General features: G+C 41.2%; 1 protein-coding gene across 6 annotated transcripts in view; it reads left to right on the top strand.

Annotated features, from left to right (window-relative positions):
• Positions 1-19,372, top strand: part of DIP2C (disco interacting protein 2 homolog C) — a 288,411-nt gene that overhangs the window by 153,825 nt on the left and 115,214 nt on the right. For 5 of the 6 annotated variants that reach the window (XM_052692779.1, XM_052692777.1, XM_052692778.1 and 2 more), the window contains one exon: positions 9,890-10,000. In XM_052692779.1, coding sequence (XP_052548739.1) covers positions 9,890-10,000 — 111 coding nt within the window. Of the gene's footprint in view, positions 1-7; positions 27-9,889; positions 10,001-19,372 lie in introns of those variants that run through there. The other variant, XM_052692781.1, reaches the window with a different exon arrangement.

Below are 19,372 nucleotides of genomic sequence, written 5' to 3'. Positions count from 1 at the left end.
ATTTTTGCAGTGAGCCTAGGATATGGGTAAGCATTCTGTCTATTCTCTTTTGATATAAATAACCTGCTTAGTAAAATTCTCTGGTGTATTTCATAATTATAACATCTGTACATTCTTTGATTATGCAGGTGGGGTTGGAGATTCATGGTCCTTGAGGTCCTTTCCAACCTTGGCCATTCTGTGATTCTGTGGTCCCTCTCCTAGTTACAAGCTCCCTTCAAGTACTGGAAGGCCACAATGAGGTCTCCATGGAACCTTCTCTAAGCTAAACAAGCCCAGCTCCCTCAGTCTTTCTTCATACGAGATATGCTGTTGCTGGTGGCAGGCAGATGGTCCTTTCCTACTCCCTGGGCTTGTAGCAGAGGATTAGCAGGTCCCCAAGACAGCAGATTTTCTCCTGCTAGTCATGTGGGCACATGGACTCTTTTCTGTGTTCTTGTCCATGCTCTCACAAGGCAGACCTGACACAGTGTAAGAGATGGGCAGAAAGAAAATAGAACTTACAGTTCTGTCTGTGTAAGGCATACCTGTAAAAACATAATCCTTTTGAGAAACCCACACCCTCTCATTTTCAGACAAATTTGCTATTATGCTATAAAGGAAATACGTATTGGATTCTGACTGTGTTGTTTATTCTCTTTAGTTTCTTTACGTACACCTAAAAGTGTGTACATACATCCATATACTAGAGCTCTTTGTGCTGCGCTCACTGTTAGAAAGGGAAAGCTGGTACTTTTTGGGAATTAGTATAATCCTAATTTGGAAGAGGTAGATGTGCAGCCATGTAGTTGATACTCCATCAGGTGATGTGGGAGTGCACTATTAAGGTTTCTATTTTGGACAGGAAAATCTCAGAGAGTAGGTTGTTGGATATGCTACACAGCAAATACAGACAGTGAGTCTGACGCATGGGGGACTTGCTGGTTCCTCTGCACATCTGCAAGTTGGCTGCGCAGTGCATGCACTGTAGGTCTCACACATCCAGATGCTGCACAGACTGCACATATGCAAAGGACATTTGTGTCATCCCAGCCAGACTGTTGAACATTCAGAAATCCGAAACGGATATGCTGCATTTGGCAATGGTAATGGGAAAAAGGACAGGGGGAGCCTCTTTTTTCTTTTCCATTAAATCCCACCTGCTTTAACTTAAGGAGACCAAATTGCAGCTTTCTTCCTCAAAGCGCTGTCTCTGGGACGTCAGTTTGTAGCTGGAGACATTCTGTGCACAGAGTGATTTTTCTTTTCTTAGCATGTCTGTATGTCAGACATCTAAAAATAATGAATAGTGAATCTGGACCTTTTATCTACACACGCTTCTCGGTCTCTCTTGTGCTGTGACCTTTCTCTTACTGCCTCTGTAGAGAAGCCCTGACAGCTAAGATCTGAAAGAATAACTGCTTAAACAGGCATTCGTTTCAGAATACTTTTCTGAAGATCATCTTGATTAGATCAGTCAGTTCTAGGTAAGATAACACGTGGACAGATACATGTGTGCTATTAGGAGGAGCCCTGCCTATAAGAAAAATAACAGAATTACCAGCCTCCCCCATAAGCTGTTTTTTTGCCCAATTTGCTTCCAGTCTTTTGCTAGGAAATTTGATCATTCATTCACAGAACAGAGAGACAATGTTGTTATCAATTAAGATTTTCTTCTTGCAGCTTAAACATGGGTGGTTCATTCCTCCTTAATTAAGTGGTGTGTCTACACCAGATTGCTTTCAGCAATTTCCCATCATTGATACCACCAGTGTGGTTCTGTTTGTATTGTAACCATGTAGACCAGTCACCATCACTCTTTTTATTATTGCTGGTGAACCTGTGAGATGCAGTGCTGCTCCTCTTGCAGGCCTGGAGACAGAGCGCTGCATCTCCTGCTGCTGGAGTCACAACAGCACTGGAGCTGCAAGGAAATTTCAAGCTGTGCAGAGCAGATAGTGTGCTCCCAAAGAAGGTCCCCAAACTTTATGAAACAATTTTTTGTAGAATAATTTGATCCATTTCCTGTGTCTTCTGTTATTAATGAGATGTAACAAATACGCGTATTTATGTGTATCTGTAGTATGTGCATATTTTTGCATATTATGTGCATGTGTGCCTCCATTTACTATTCCTGCTGCTGGCACTTTGGGCACTGAAAGTAAACTTGGCGATTACCATTTCATTTTCTCTTCCACAGGCATTATTTGGATTGCAAAGATTGCAGGAAATGTTTAAACAAAGCTTGATTTTAGAACTGAAAAAATCCCTCATGTACTCACTTTATTAATAATAAGTAGTGTTGTGCCTTCCTAATTCTCAAAGATCTCAGCACAGAATAGCCATTATGGGGATTTCAAAGCATGGATGTAGGCTAACAATACGGATTTTGTTGTACAGTGTATGCATTTTACAATTTATGGACATGTTTTTGAAGTAGTACAAAGATGTTTTAGAGATGTGAAATCATGGTATGTAAATGAAAGTAGATCATGCTTGAGGAAGTGTTTTGATTTGAATTGATGGATTTCTTACAGGGTCCTGTTTGGTTAAGAAGGGAAGTTCTGAGTGCACCTGAGAACTACCTCTTGGTGCCATCTCTTAAAGCTGTAATGTTGTTTTGGTTTTGACATGCTGGTTGAGAGCCCATTTATTATTTTAAGCATTGTTTTATGTTGGCACTTTTGTTTTCTGTCTTGTACTAAGACAACATCAAACTGTTTTCAGACATGGAGAAAAATACATCTCCCTTCAAAGGTGTTCGCTAATAATAAGACAAAAATGGGAAGGGAAGAAACATAAGGAAAGAAACGAGCACTTGATGTGATCAGCTATTGTATCAGCTAGCAACGTGCTTAATTTCAGCACTTAGCGTGATGGCTTTTTTGGAGGGGAAATATTTTTAGTACACATCAGAGTCAGAATCTTCTTCAAAGAATGTGAAGAATTTCAGTGAAATACTGTTGATGTTCATGGAGGGCATCTGTGAAACAGAACAATAGCACCAAACATCAAGATGTTTGTCTGAAAATCTGATAAATGCGTGAGAGAAGGTGGCTTAATCTGATGTGAGCAGTGAAAAAGGAAGAAAAGAAATACACCATTGCAGGCCTTGAAATAAAGTTTGTGTATGTTGGAACAGAGCAGAAGGAGTGAGCGGAGGCATGCGAAGAGCTGGCTACCCTGTGAAAATGCAAAACTGATAGAATTTACAACAGAATTCTCAGAAGGGACAGATCTGCAGCAAATTTCTTTTGTTGAATGCTGAGGGGAGGATGTTAAACTGCTGGCAGTGTAAATTGAGCATTGGTGAATGCCTTTTTCTTTCTGTTCTCCTAAAAAAGCCTTCAAATTTAACACTGACAATTTGGGACTGACATAGAAAAGTGGAAATCAAGCATCATGTATGAATTGCAGCAGTGATGTGTTATCCACCGTCCCTGAGAAATTGAGGGAAAGAAAGGAAAACATTAGAAACATTGAAAACGTTGTTAGGAAACATTAGGAAACAATGTTAGGGTGTGTGTAGAGGGTGGCCATGAGGTTGACTAGTGGGAGAGTTGGAGTTGTTTAGCCTGGAGAAGAGAATGTCCTGAGGAGACCTGACAGCAGCCAAATGGGACATACAGGAAAGGTGGGGAGGAACTTCTCCCCACTGCAGGGCAGGACAAAGAGTAATGGTTTTAAATGGAAAGAATGTAGGTTTGCATTAGACATGAAGAAGAAATCTTCATGACGAGGCTAGTGAGGCCCTGGAACAGGCTGCCCTGCCCTTGAAGATGCTCGAGGACAGGTTGGATGGGGCCCTGGGCATCCTAGTCTTCTGGGAGGTGTCCCTGCCCATGGAAAGCAGTTGGAACTGCGTAATTTTTAGGTCCCTTTCAACCCAAACCTTTCTGTAATTCTGTGATTCTGTTATCCATGCTAATTTTGTATTGAGGGCTTAACACATACAAGGAAATCCTGGAACGCAAGATGGAGATTGTAATAAGCCAAGAAGATAGATTTCGAGTATGTGTATTGTTTGAAACAAGGTACAGAAGTAAATGCGAAAGCTCACCTGTGAAAGATAGATTGTTAATGAAACATCTCATCAGAAACTCCATCTTCTCAGGTTTATCTAGCAAAAGCTGGCATACCTTCCCTGGTTGTTTTTGGTTAGTAGTGTCACCTTTTAAAACTTCTTTGGATTAGGCTGATCCAGTGAATTTATTACTTCTATATATATCTGATGGGAAGAGTGAAATGCCATGCTAAGAAGCAAGTTCCATGGGAGCGGCGTGACATTTAACCTGTTTACAGAATAGTCGGTGAGTTCATCCCCTGGCTTTGCTTTTAAAGCAGAGTCAGCAGCCATTGCATAGAAGTCAAGGAAATAGTTTGAACTGAATGCAAATACTGTTAACCTTCCTTTCCTCCAGCCCTGATTTTGCTCTACAGCTTCTTCTCCTGGCGTTACACACTGTCAGCTAGCTTTAGAATAGTGAAAGCAACCTGAGTATAGAATACCTTCCATCTCTTACCAATTAGGCATTTCCGCTTTTAAGCATTTTCTGATTCAAAATTTTGACCTAGTCATAGAAATGTGTGATACATCAAAGTGACTTGTCAGCTGTCACTGAGGAAGCAGTTGTCCTCTGTTGGAGAGAGCCGTGCAGTTATTGCAGCATCACTAGCACACAACACTATAGAAACATAGAATGGCTTGGGTTGAGCAGGGCCTATAATTCAACTACAAAAAAGAAGCAATGAAGACTAGAAGGGAGGAACAAAGAGATAAAGACAAAAAAAGGAAGGAAAGGGGTGACTGAAACCTGTTTCCAGCTGACAGCTTTGTGACTTCCATGCACATAAAAATAAAACTATCCAGCTTGCAGTGGTATGCTTAAATTGCTTTACTGTGGCTCTTATATTTTCAGTTAAATGTACAAAAGGTAGGATCCAGCTTGCAGATTAGGATTTGTAGGTTGATATATCTGCATTAAGTTGTCTGCCTATGAACCTGGTATTTGAGCTTCCATTCTTATGTGAAGAGACACAGTTAATTCAGTTGATGAAACCCAGAGGGCTTTTCAGCTTATTCTGAAGCAGATTCCATCTTCCCCTTCCCACCCCCCCCCCAAAACCTGCATAGCTTTGCAGACTCCACTGGGCTCTCTGAGCTGCCTGAACATAAGTGTCCAATACTGCTCAAGATTTCCTAAGGTATTAGAGACATCTGCAAGGGCAAGCATGCAGAAAACATCTTAAAGGGTACACATGAGATCCTGGTCAAGGCAGGTATCATACTCTGTAACATCTGATAAGACTTCAGGCACCTCTGTTTTGACTCCTGGTCTAGGTCTCTATTTTCATTATAGGAGCTCAGCTTAAGCTCCTTCTTGTAGGTACCTAAATATAGGTGTCTTAATCTGCAAGCTGAATCCCACATTAGTGGCATTAGATAAATGAACTAATACTCGCATTAAGAGCATGGCTGTTAGCTCCAGTGCACTTTCTAATGCTTATGTGCAATACAATGAGCACAAAGCACTGGCTTCTCGTTCTTTTATATAAAATAAATGTGTTCTGGGCATGTATTTTTAATTCATATTTTTCTTAAGTTCTTTGTAACTTTGTAACTAATGAGTCAGTGCTGCTAATTGTACTTACTTTCTAAGCCCTGCTAGCAGCAAGACTGTGGTGGCCTTTGGCGTTATTAAGAATGATATGATTTTGACAATGACTGGGATTGTGTCTGTCTACAGGGCATTGGGGTGACACTGTCCTTTCTTTAATGAAAGCCATTCATTGCTCTGCTGCCTCCTTAAATTTGGGAATTGATCTAGGTATGAATTCACAAGCCCATTACTCCACCACATCCACTGATCCACAAATACATTTCGGTCAGGATGCACTTCAACAAGCATTAGCACTTAACTCAAGGACCCTGTGTGCTGGCTGTGAAAGCCATCAATTTTGGGGTTTTAGTTATGTTCAGAATTCCAAGTGGAAAAAAAGATGCTTGTTACTGCACTGTATTGCCAGAGCCTTCGTGGAGGTGAACAGTTCAGCTGTTAACACCGCTTTGCTATTAATGGCAACATTTCTCTGAGTTCATGGTGTTCGTTATTCTGTATGGCTTTCACTTCTACCTATCGCTCAGAAATGGCAGCCAGTAGGTTCCAACTACTGCATTCCTTGTCTTGCAGAAGGGAGCTGCCTCAGGGAAGGTATGGGTCCCCACGGTGCTGGGCAAGTCCTGCTCCAGCCCTTTCTGTAAGGTTTCTTACTGTCTCTCTGTAGTGCAGCTATGCTTTGTGTTCTCACACAACAGAGAACTTAGTACAAAGAGAGCTCTCCTCGCAGAGGGCTGGTGGAGAACATCTCTGTTTCACTGTACAATTGACTTCCGTAAAATGAGAACCACACTCACATGGACTGATCTGAGTAGAGGTTTATTTGCTGCTTTTGTATGTACAGGAAAGTGGGATAAAGTCATCAAGTAATCCCCCCAAAAAGCAGAAGCTTTTTTGTTGCTCTCATGAAGCTTGTTGTGTCCCTAAGTGCAAACCAGTACAGCACGTTGGAGTTGCCTCATTCCTAATTGTTAAAGAAACCCCCTGTTACTGGTTGTCTTTAAAAGAAAAAGCACATACAAAGTAGGTGGGAGGTAAACTAGTGTAAAGTGTGCACATTTTAAAATAAAATTGGATATTTCTGTACCTTTTGAAAAGACAAGACTCTGGGAGGAAGTGGAGCAGGGCAGGACCTTTCCCAGTTGGGCAGATTAGGCCAATGTCATTGACTGGCTGGTTGGGCTTTCTGATATTGCCTGCAATGCCGGGGTAAGAGGCTGAGGCTGCATTCCCGTTTTTGTGCCCTGGAAAAGGGGCTTTTTTCACAGCCTCAGCTGCAGAGAACAAAACTGAGACAACTGAGGTATCTCGCAGCTGAATGGTCAGGAGAAGGAAGCCGGGGCCTCAATGTATTCTGCCCAGCAGCTATCAGGTCCACCTGAAGAAGTCTGCCTGCTACAGAAGTTGCATGTCTTTTTGATGCTTTTGCTCACAATATACCTTCACAGATCACAGAATCACCCGGGTTGGAAGGGACCTCAAGGATCATGTAGTTCCAACCCCCCTGCCTAGCAGGGCCACCAAACGTACACATTCAGATCAGGTTGCCCAGGACCCCATCCAACCTGGCCTTGAACACGTCCAAGGATGGGGCATCCACAACCTCCCTGGGCAGCCCGTTCCAGGGCCTAACCACTCTCCTTGTAAAGAACTTCCCCCTAACATCCAACCTAAATCTTTCCTCCTTCAACTTGGATCCATTTCCCCTAGTCCTGCTGTTGTCAGCCCTTTTGAAGAGTTTACTCCCCTCCTGGGTGTAGGTTCCCTTCAGGTATTGATAGGCTGCCATGAGGACACCCCGCAGCCTTCTCTTCTCCAGGCTGAACAAGCCCAACTCCCTCAGCCTGTCCTCATAGGGAAGGTGCTCCAGCCCCCTGATCATCTTAGTCGCCCTCCTCTGGACCCTTTCCAAAATCTCTACGTCTTTCTTGTACTGAGGGCTCCACACCTGGACACAGTACTTCAGATGGGGCCTCACAAGAGCCGAGTAGAGAGGGACAATCACCTCCCTCTCCCTGAAACTACCTTCAGTGTTTCTAAGGCCTATTGTCTGTGGCTTTGTTGTTTGAAAAATGTAGTTAGTCTTGATTTTCTCTCTGATCCTGTTGTACTTCAGTAGGAACACCTATTAACTGCTGCACATTCTTGTCTGCATGGCATTGCCACACACAGGCAGGGAAGCTGTGGCACTGCTTTCTTCACCAAAACTGTGACGCAGAATGTTAGATGTGTGTCTTTGGCTGTGATTTTTGTAAATATATGTGATTTCCAGAAAGTATTATTGTACGATGAGACTGGCAATATGGATAAGGACTGAGATGTGGTTAGAACCTTGTACAGATTGAAACATCATTTTCTGAACATTTCCAATCAAAATTAATTCAAGTTAACGCATGTTGTTAGTTATATTGGTATTCTCACGGTGACCCAGTAAGGCCACCAATGAGGAGAAAATATTCCTTCAGAACATTTTAGTGCTTCAGAATTTATGTATGTGTACTTAAAAGAATGTGAAGACTAGAGAGGAAATGAAATTATGCAGAACTGTGGTGAAATTGCACAGCACTGTAGTGTGGAGACAGAACAGGTGAATGAAGATATTTCATTTGAATTAAGAATATGAATTATTAATCGCAGTCTGAGTAAAAGAACTTTTATGGATTTACTCTGTCTTATGTCTCAAGGAGATTTTACTCCAAGTACGCTTTCTAGCCAAGCAGGGCCTTCTCCATAGCAGACTTGATGTATGTGATATGCCAGAGATTTAAGAAAGGAGCTGTATCTCAGCTCGATTTCTGCATCACAGAGATGCATGGCACAGTGCTGACTTTTTTGACAGATGCTTTTTGAGTGGCCTGTAGGTCTGTATTCAACATAAAAATTATTGTTACCCCAGAAGTAAATTCTTACCTCGCCCCAATAAACAAGCATTAAATAGTTCAGAAATAATCATGGAACGTTTTTGCATTGTGCTTAATAAATAAATAAATAAATAAATGAACGCTTATTCAAACATGGCTTTGTTGAATCCAATTTCAATTTTTAATCATTCGATTGAGCTCAGTTAATCATTTAATTAATTTTAACAGATCTTTTCTACCATCAGCTCTATGTGCAAGAAGCCAGCTTTACTTCTGTCCCTACAGTTACACAGTGTGTAACTGCTTTCAAAAGTTAAAAAGAAAGCAAAAAATAAAAGGTGAAAGAATGAATTTCATTTCTTTAGGGTCTCTTTCTTTTGGTGGAATTTGTGTGTGTGTTGTTGTGTTTTGTTTTCCCTCTGTGACTCACAGTGCCCAATGTTCTGGTTTATTAAATCTAAGCTATATACGTTGCTTACTGGGTTTGTTTACTCAGGTTGTTCTGTGGAAGAGAAAGAACTGGGTGGTATATTGTACTGCTGTTACATATTCACGTTTGTTTTCTTTTCCTATTGTTTGTTTGAATTGTTCTATGTAATAACTCACTTTACTCTTCTGGAGAGGCTGAAGGAGAATTAGTTTCTGGAAGTGTCTGTATAACAGTGCTGCAGTTATACCACTGCAATCTTTGGAGGAGCCTTTAAAAAATATCTGTGCTATGGAAAAGGAAATTGTAAGGCAAAGAGATACATACAAGGTTTAAATCTAACATACTGGAAGTTTGGACTTAGTATGTGGAGATGCTGCAGGTATACGTTATGTCTGAATTATTTTCATTTTTTTGCCAGAACAGATTGCTACTGCAGCCTGGTTTGGTACAGTTACTGCTTATTTCCTGGCCTTTGGTAGCTGAAAATGCCTATAGGTATTGAACTGAAGATCCCACAGAAGATCTAGTTTACATAAATTAATACTGTGCTGTCACAAACTGATACGATCTAACTGCATGAGGTTTTAGTAAAACATTTGTAATACAAATTTGCTAAACCATTTTAGGAACTGTCTTTAACCAATGTACAGGAAAGCTTCCAGATTCATTGGAATGATGTTTGTGTTTATTAGACATTAAAATATTTCATGAATACTACTTTGTGAAAAGCCACCTGTATGGAGAAAACTTGTATGGTTGATTACCCCAATCTTACAGGCTGTGTGCTCTTCTTATGGAGCGAGTGGTCTTAAGTTGTCCTGTTAGAGAAGCAGGGATGTAAGCACACCAGGAAAGCTGAGCAGTGGCAAATGCTGTTGAGTAAACTGATGTGACTAGAGTGTTCATTTTCTAGGTCTAGCGTAGGCTGAGCTCCTCCTTGCTATTGAACTTCTGGAATTCAATCAGAATGAGCTTTATGTATTTATTTATTACTAATGCAGGAGTGGACCAGGCATTGCCACAAGAGCGTCGAACTCCGGTTACTCCGTCCTCTTCCTCACGATATCACCGTCGCAGGTCTTCAGGGTCACGGGATGAGCGCTACAGATCGGGTGAGTAGAACTGAAGAGCAGAGAATTGGAATAAAAAAATTGAAGTCACTGTTTTTGTTCTCTACTCTGTTTAAAAGAATTTTGTTGTCAACTCCTGTAAATAGCGATGCGTGAGAAGTGCTCATCATACAAATGCAGGGATGCTTTCCAAGCGTAGAAGGATGGATTTGTAAAGCCAAAGCATATCTGGATTTTTGTCTAACAAACAATGTGAATGGAACAATAAGGATTTCTAGGGGCCTGTAAGCAGCGGAAGAAAGACTGGGGAACGTGTGGACTCACTGCTGAATGGAGCAGGACAGTGAAAAGGGCAAGGCACGTAATGGGGTTTTTTATACCTTGATCTCTTATTGGTCTTGCCTTCAAGGAATCCAGGGCCCCAGAGACCAGTGGCAAAGTCCTGAGCAATGAAAACATGCGCTCTGTGAAGAGGGATCAGCACAGGGAATATTTAGACTAATCATGTCAAGGTCATGGGACGTGACAGGATGCACTCAGAAGTGCTGAGGAGCTGACCAATATCATTATGAGGCCTCTCTCGATTCTTTGGAAGCAAGCCTCAGTCCTTTCTCTGAAATGGCAAGAAGGAGAATCTAGAGAACTACAGCCAGTCAATCTCTGAGAAGGTGGCAGAACAAGTAATACTGGAAAACATTTTGAAATGCATGAAAGACAAGAAAGTGATTTGGAGTAATCATCATGTTCTTAAGAAGTCCCCTTATTACGTTGGTCAATCCATGATCACCAAGCTAATAGCTTTTTACAATAAAATGACTACTTTGGACGCTGAGAAAAGAGCAGTAGATGTGTTCTGCCTGGTCTTAGTAAGGCTTTTGACAGTATCTCCCCTAGCATCCTCCCTGATAAACTGGTGAAGTATGGACTAGAGAAGTGAACAGTGAGGTAGATTTCCTGAAAATGGGATCAGAGTCTCTTTGCGGTGTCCCTCCAATATATCACAGACCAAAAGAAGTGATTGTTATATAACTGAAAGAAAAATGAGCTCTGAAACTTCTTTAATCTTATCTTTTAAGGCATAATGTGCTTGTGCTGCACCTTAACTAACTGAGAGGTTGGTGGGCTCAGCTGCTGTTTAAACTGCTATAGAGACTACTGCAGTAGAGGTGCCCTTCTCAGATGGTAGCCAGAAAGCAGCGACACGTTTTTCTGCCACTGCCTCTCTTCCAGCTGTGGAATAATGGAGCAGTGGACAGCAGCACTCGTCAGCCGTTGTGGCATAGGGATCTTCGTGACCTGTGAATTAAAAGCCAAAGAATGATAGTTGGGGTGGTCATGGAGGAGCCATCCTCCATGGAAATGGAAATTTTGGATTGTGCAGGGAGGCATAATTTGCTGGACACAGTCAGACTCATTGTGCTGACACATCTGGAAAGCTATAGAGAAGTCCTTATTAAACCTTTTGTAAGATATCACTAGTTCATTTCATTAATCAGAAAGCTTGCTAGTCTGACTTAAAGGAAAATTTAATGTTAAATGTTGGCTAAGAAACGTTATCTGTGTCCAGATCACTCTGATAAATCTGAAAACTCCCTTCTTTCCTTAGAAACCTTGAGTTCACACTGTAGATGCTGCCAGTTTTTCTTCGATTAATGGCTGTGTGATGTGTGTAATGGTTCCTTGATGTATAAACTAGAAGCTTCTCCTACATTATGCTAAAAATTGTCAGCGCCATTTTTTAAACAGATAGAAATATTATTCTTGGAATTGTCTAGTTCATGAACCCATGCCCTCAAACCTCCAAGCAAAGACGAGTTTCAGAGGAGTTCTGTGTTTGTGCGTAGAATCGGCTTGAGGTCTGCTTTCTGTTTGCAAACTAAGATTATGAGTCAGTCTGGGGATGGGCAGGAGGAGCCATGATGTGTATCCCTGTGTGCCTCTTCTGATACCCAGTCAGGCTTGTTTTTAAATTCCTATGTTGTTATTGCTGTAGAATATGATTCCTCAGTAAGTCACCAAGCTCTCCAGCAAATTGCTCTACCAAGAGAAGCTACCAAGCTACCAAGGCTTCATTCACTCTAAAGAAAATTGTACACAGCAAATGTCAGCACAAGTAAATGTAAGCTTCCATCTCAATGTGGAGAAGTTATCACTTCATCACCTATACAATCAGTCTTTGAAGAGCTTGACTACGGTAGAATGCAGTGTTCCTATTCTGGATTTTTCTATCCACTTCTATACATTGCCTCGATATCAGGAGTCCATTTCTTTCTTGGTTTCATGTCTCTCTTATTGCAGGTTATGAAAATATAAGTCAGATTTCTTTCCGGTTATCCTGTCTTCAGATTCAGATTTGCTTTAGTTAGAAGCCTCTGTTTAGCTTGTTGTTTTGCTGTGCTTAATGCTTCAGCATCTCTGCTCTGATCCCATTGTGATTATTCGCTCCTAGCTGTTACCTGCTTTCAGTGCTTGTTATCATATTTGACACATCTTCTTGGAAAGAGCCCAAAACAAAATGAATGCATAGTCTTTAACAAATAAGTAATTCACTTCTAGAAAAACATTTCCCTTCCTTAGGTTTTTGTTTTCTTTTTTTGCACAATTTATTTCAATTAACAATGAAAACAAATCTTCTCCTGAAACTCTGATCAAAGTCCTTTTCTGTCTCTTCTTTTTAAGATTTTTCTAATTGGAAGTCTGATGTCCTGAAAATCATCCAGCTCTCTTTCCATGTTTGCTTTTTACATAAATTCAGATGTCAGCAAAGATTATTTAATGAACTCTCTTTGAAGACTCAAAATCATTGCTGCCATTAATATCACCTTTAAATTATTCTTCCTTATTATGGAAAATATCAGGCTGTGACATTTTCCCCTTTCAGTCCTTTTCTTATTGTTATTTCATCAATGGAATTTTTTAGCACTATAATTTTGAAAAACTGATTTCTATGATTTTTGTATTCTAAATAAATCTGACTGGTAGTTATTTCTTCAGCAAGTGTTCACAGTGTGTTCTGTGTTCTATAATAATTTTATTTTTGAATTCTGCCAATTAAAACTGTGGTCTAATTCCTTAAAACTGGAAAGTTTTAAAATTCCCTGCCTACTTTTTATATGGAAGTGATACTAAAATCATTAAGTTCCATGATGTTATCAACTTTGATAGTTTGTCAGATGTCTAAAGAATTACATCATGCCATAAGTAATTTAATCAGTTCAGGTTTGAAATATTTATGCAGTTATAGCAGCTAATTTAGCTGACTTCAATTCAAAAATATATATATATTTTAAACTACAAAATGTAAAAATTCTTTCACTGTTTACCCACTCGGAAGCAGTCTTTGAAAAGATTTGCCAAATGTAGATCATGGCAATATTTTTCTCCTAGCAGCTGCTGTTCCTTAGCCTGTGCCTATACTATAACATTATCTAGGGGCTCAAGTTGGCACTGAAACCAAACGTGTTCATAGGTTGGATTACTAATTTTTGGCAAGAGACCTTTCTGGCCAGTGACTTTTCAGGCAAGAAAAGCTGATGAGGAGAAGACTGACTTGCACTTGACTTTGGCCTCTGCAAAGAATGGATGTCAGCATTTGGCTTGATCTGGCTCAAATTACGTGACTCTGCAAAATCAGGCACAGATTTAGAAATAGCATGGAAACAGAATAGTTCCGTTGAAAGCGCCCACCGAAGATATTTGAGTCCAACTGCCTGACCTCTTCAGGGCTACAAGTTAAAACGTTATTGGGGGCAATGCCTCTTGAATGCTGGCAGGCATAGGGCACCAAACACTTCCTTAGGGAGCTCGTTGCAGTGTCTGACCACCCTAATAGTAAATAAATTCCTGATGTACAGATCTCCCTTGGACAGCCTTGTGCCATTCCTACATGTGATATCATGGGTTTTCATGGAGAGGAGACTGGCATCTCTCCATACAGAGTATGAAGTCGATAGGGGTTATGTAGATGTAGCTACAGGCAGACATACAGCTTCATTTCCTAGATGTGGTTTAAAAATTAGGTTCCTCAACTGCTTTTGAAAGCTGCGCATCCATGGATTTGGTATAGTGCATTGAGATAAGGACATATGAATTATGAAGTGACATAAACAAGTTGGGAACTTGAATGGCTTAACCATCATGGTCTTATCATGTTATCTAAATGAATTGTGTTAACTCAGTAGATTACTGACTTTTATAGGGGATGTTGGCACTACGTGTCTTCCTTACAGTCACTAGAGACCTGTTTGTTCCCTGTTCCTTCTGACAGTGAAATCCCTTACAGGAGAAATTGAAGGTTCTGCCACCATTATTTAAAATACCATGATCTGAGCCATCGTGGTTTTGGAGGGAAGGTCACACTAATTTGGTGCTTAAAATGGTGATCTGTAAGCTATCCCCAGAGTGGCCCTGCTTCTTGAGTTTGACCCAGCTTCACTGCTGTTTGAAGCAGAGCTGGGCTCTACTGCCACATAAAGGCTGCAGCTCAGTACAGCAGCAGCTGCTGCTGTGGCAGTTCATAATGTGAAACCCATGGGCAAAATGGGCAGGTCCTCTTGATTAGAAAGGCTTTTTTTGATCACAGTGAATCTCCACCAGATTGGTGTTGTGCAGCCGGTCCTGGTTGTTCAGAGCACATCTCTTTGTCAGAGACCTTCATAGTTTACTCAAGTCTCTCCAGAGAACAAGGATGTTACCCGCCCTTAGCTGGGTGTTCAGTACTTGGAGAAATGAGAAGTCAATCCACACCAACTTCATTTTTCCAAAGAGGTCTCCCTGTTGCCCTTAGATTATGCCAAAGCAAAAGCCTTAGTTTTCCATCCCAGTGCTGAAAGCCAGGCACCTTCCTTGAATGCCGGAACCTGTTTTATACAGTTTCTACGATTGTTGCTTTTCAGTTAAAGAACAAACAACAAATTATGACATAAGCACACGGAATCTGTGCACCCATAAGGATTTGAAACTAAAAAAGTCTATCATTAAATGACAGGAAACGTTATGTAATATGTCCAGATTCATGCATATGAGGTGGTGTCTCTTGATTCTGATTTCTGCTGCAGAATTCTGCTCTGATGAGATGAGGATATGAGAGATGCATTGGGCAAGGTTTGTTAAGTCACTTGTTTCTCAACTTGAAGATGTCCAGCATTTTACATTGCCTGGAACACCTGTAGCAATTAAGGAAAACGAGACCAGGGAGCTCTGAGAACTAATGTTTGCAGATGTCAGAAGTGATGTGAGAAGAAGCAGCGTAGCTGAAATTGCACCACTTGTGTCTCAGGGTTCACATAATCCTGGAGCGAAGACCAACGAGTGAGAGCATGTGTGCTACGTGGATCACATAGGCAGAATTTAAAAGGCATACACCGGATGAGAGTAGGGAGCTGAGAAATAGAGTGTTTTGAGAAAGACCATATGTGGAATCAGAACCTCTCAGCTGGTGTCCTGGAGGAAAGACACTGCTGGTGACAGGTGGTTGTGGCACCCTGACCCTTGGGAGCGAGGATCTCCCTTCATCTACTCACTCATCGTGAATTTTTTCCCGTTCACTCAACCTCTGAAGACAAGAAAGAAAAATCCAGTCTGCGCCATTCTTGGAGGGTTGCCAGCCCCTGCCCCAGAGATTCCACCACTGCAGAGTTCATTTTCCAAGCTCACTCAGCATTTCTTTTAAAAGACATCTTAATATAGGAGATTTTTGGAAATATTGCCAAAACAAATGCATCCTAACTACAGCTCTGTCCCAGCTCACATTCCTCAGCCACCTTTCCCACACTGCAGTTCAACAGGGAAAAGACTGAGCAGCTTATACTGAGCATGAGATCATTAAACTTCAACACAAATCATTCCAAGATAGGGTTTAGGGGCATTTGAAAGAACGAAGCAAAGAGTGAAACAACACTCCCTGTAGACTCCAGTCCTAGAAGGGGGTTGGCAGCAGACCCAAGGTAGCTGAGCTGCTCTGCTCTGTGTGCTTCAGTACACACCTCACCACACGTTTGTTCTCATTGACTGTGAGGTAAGCATGTGCATGAGCTGCACCAAAGGTTGCTGACTTTTTGCATGCTTTCAACTTACAGTGATTCTAAAACGTGTATTTTGCAGTTTTGAAAGGGTGTTCAAGGTCTCATTCTATATTCTTTCTAGAACTGAAAAGAAAAAAGAAGACAAAACCAAATCACTCTATGAGAATATAGGACTTGTAGGGCATGGTAGAAAAAAGAATGGAACAGGAAGATGAAAGGAATTATTTTTATTGAGCCACTGCCATTTAACATTATTCCAGAGAATAAGGAGGGAGAAAAAGATGATGAATGTACTATGTATCAAGACAGGACTTAATGTATGTATTAAGGCTGCTTAGCATAAAATGAAAAATGTATTAACCCTTCAGGTGAGTAAGGGATACTGGAAAAAGTTAATCTTTACTGTAGGAACACTTACTCAGAAATTAATTTGTCTCCTGTTTGATTTAGCTTGCTATTAAACTTAATTTCAAGCTACCACTCAACCGGGGGAAAAACAGGTTGAAAGCAAACTTTTGCAAAGATGTAATTCATATGGCCATGTCCTTGCTTTTGACCCAGCAGAAAAATTTGTAAGGATAATTGCAGAACTCCTGAGGAAAATTACTCAAGGATCTCCAGAGAGAAATAAATAGAAAGTTGATTTACTTCAGATCACATAATAAGGGGGCCTGAGCTGAAGTCACTGTACGAAGCTGACTTCCAGATTGCATTACAAATGCGATAATAAATACATGGATGGATGGAAATTATTAGTGTGCAGCTTGCATGTTTTTTTATTTCACTTATGATTAGAATTAGTATAATATTCAATCTCAGAGTTGGGAGAAAAAAAACATTTTTAAATCAACTTTGTTATAATATCTGGAGGCTCTAGCAAAAACTAGACTTCATCAAAACTAGCACTGGAGTCATTAAGAGTTCAGTCTTCAGTTTTGTATCCTCTGTTTCTGTCAGATGACCTCTGTATTTCACGATCTGTCCTTGCAGCTTTCCCAGTTGTATGTTCAGCTTTTCTCTTCCACCCAAAATTATGGATTAGCACTACTGCCATCCAAACTGCAAAATGATAGCCGTGCTTTTTCTTCAGAATTAAGCTTTCTGAGTGCATGACAACGTATGTTTCTAGTTTCTTCATATATGCCTATATGTGAAGGATGCACCTTCAGGATGCAATTTTGTGGCACAGCTCTTTGCCCAGCCCAGTGTTTCCTGCACCAGTGGAGTTAGTTTGCTGCAGCATCCTTGAGGAGCCAGGTCTTTATTGTGGCACATTTGTGGGAGTACGGGTGCTTTCTAGAAAGCTGATATATCGTTGTTAAAAATAGTGCAGGTCAACAGAATTTGGCCCAAATTCATGACAAGTCAGCAGAACTTCCCTCGCATATCCATGTATCCCACATTCACAGTAAAACCCAAGATCCAGAATTAACCCAGTTTAAATGTCCTGAAGACTAAAACTTACTGAAATTTTCTGAAATGTAAGCAACAGTTTGTTTCTGTCAGTAACCTCCACAGCCTTCGTATAAATGAATGTCTTATTAGAGCAGATGTTCCTGCATTCAGTTGGGTATTCATTGTGTGTGAATACCATATTTCAGAATTAATGGCACACCTGCTTGCAGCTGGAAAGAAATGAGGTGTCACACTTTTCAGGCTGTGTGCTTTCCTATCTTAATGCCCCTAGATGCTGTGGAAGTATTCTGACACCACTTCATTATAGCATCACCCATAGCAAAGATCCCTTGTTATATAGACTTACTTTCACGTTCCAAGGAGTGAGATGATTTTGCAAGGACTGATCTGTGTCAGATGAAATCAGCAATTGTTGTGAAATCACTTGCCCTTTGTATGCCTGAAAATACAGCCAGTGCTGTCAGCCCAGGACAATCAAAGAACAAAGCCTAACTGTAATCTGTTCTGATGATAGCACGTTCACTGTGTCTCACCCTTTTTAGTATGTCCTGATTGCATTTCCAATAGTTGTAGCTTCCAAATTATCTTTACTCAGAGTATTTACAGGCCACGTATTAGGAAATGAATTCTCAGTGTATCCCTTCGTTTCCATGGCAGCTACAACAAAGGTCTGATTAAACTCATGAGAGACTTTCATGCTTTCAAATACTAGTTTCCTGTAAGACAGCAATTGCCATACTTTCCTCTGTATAATTACTTTGCTTACTGTTGCTATACTTAGCATTGCCTTATCTAGAATTTTCAGCCTTTAATAATGAGTGTCCGTGGCCTTTGGGAGGCTGATTTCTCATTGTCTCAATTGCCTTCCTGTAGTAACTCAGAAGCTGTTATGATTCTGCTGCTGCAGTATGTTTGGGGCAGCATAGCTGTCCTTGCTCCTCTTGCCTCCTGCAAGCTGCCTCTCTTCCTGTTCTTACAGCTGATGCAGCCACAGGTGCTGGCCTCCCTGAAGCAGAGGCTTATTTGTATTTTCACTCATTTGTTCAATGTCTGACTTTAGGGCTGATCCTTTCCTACAGTATAAATAAGACATAAATATGTATTATATGTACATAAATAACCTCTTATTAAAAATCATTTGGCATTCTAAACTAATTAGCACAAAGCATCAGCCTTCTTTATCTTAATAATGTGTCACTCCGTAAATGAGGCACCCTCAGCAAGTTTGCAATGACAGCAAGCTGAGTGATGTAGTTGACACATTAGAGGGAAGGGATGTTATCCTGAGTGACCTGGGCAGGCTTGAGAGGTGGGCTCATGCCAACATCATGAAATTCAACAAGGCCAAGTGCGAGGTCCTGCACATGGTTAGGGGCATTCCAAGCTTGGATACAGGTTGGGTGGAGAATTGCTTGAGAGCAGCCCTGAGAAAAAGGATTCGGGGGTGTTGGTTGATGAAAGATTCAACATGAGCTGGCAATGTGCACTTGCAGCCCAGAAGGCCATCTGTATTCTGGGTTGCGTCAAGAGAAGCGTCACCAATGCTGATCAAGGGAGGTGATTCTGCCCCTCTGCTCTTGTGAGCCCAGTTCTGGGGCCCTGAATACAAGAACAGCATGGAGCTGTTGGAGCAGGTCCAGAGGAGGACCACGAAGATCATGAGAGAGCTGGAACACCTCCCATTCAAGGACAGGATGAGAGAGCTGGGGCTCTTCAACTTGGGGAAGCGATGGCTCCAAGGAAACCTTATGGTGGCGTTTCCAGTACCTGAAGGGGGTGTACAGGAAACTTGAGGAGGGACATTTTATAAGGAAGTGTACTGACAGGACAAGGTGAGATGTCTTTAAACTGGAAGAGGGTAGATTTAGACTAGATATCAGGAAGAAATTCTTTACTGGGAGGGTGGTGAGAAACTGGAACAAGTTGCCTGGAGAGGTTGTGGATGCCCCTTCCCAGGAAGCCTTCAAAGCCAGGC

This window comes from Tympanuchus pallidicinctus, unplaced genomic scaffold (assembly GCF_026119805.1).
Source record: "Tympanuchus pallidicinctus isolate F22 unplaced genomic scaffold, pur_lepc_1.0 scaffold3, whole genome shotgun sequence".
NCBI lineage: Eukaryota > Metazoa > Chordata > Aves > Galliformes > Phasianidae > Tympanuchus > Tympanuchus pallidicinctus.
The sequence above is the reverse complement of the archived record's forward strand: the minus strand, read 5'-3'. Positions and strand labels throughout refer to the sequence as shown.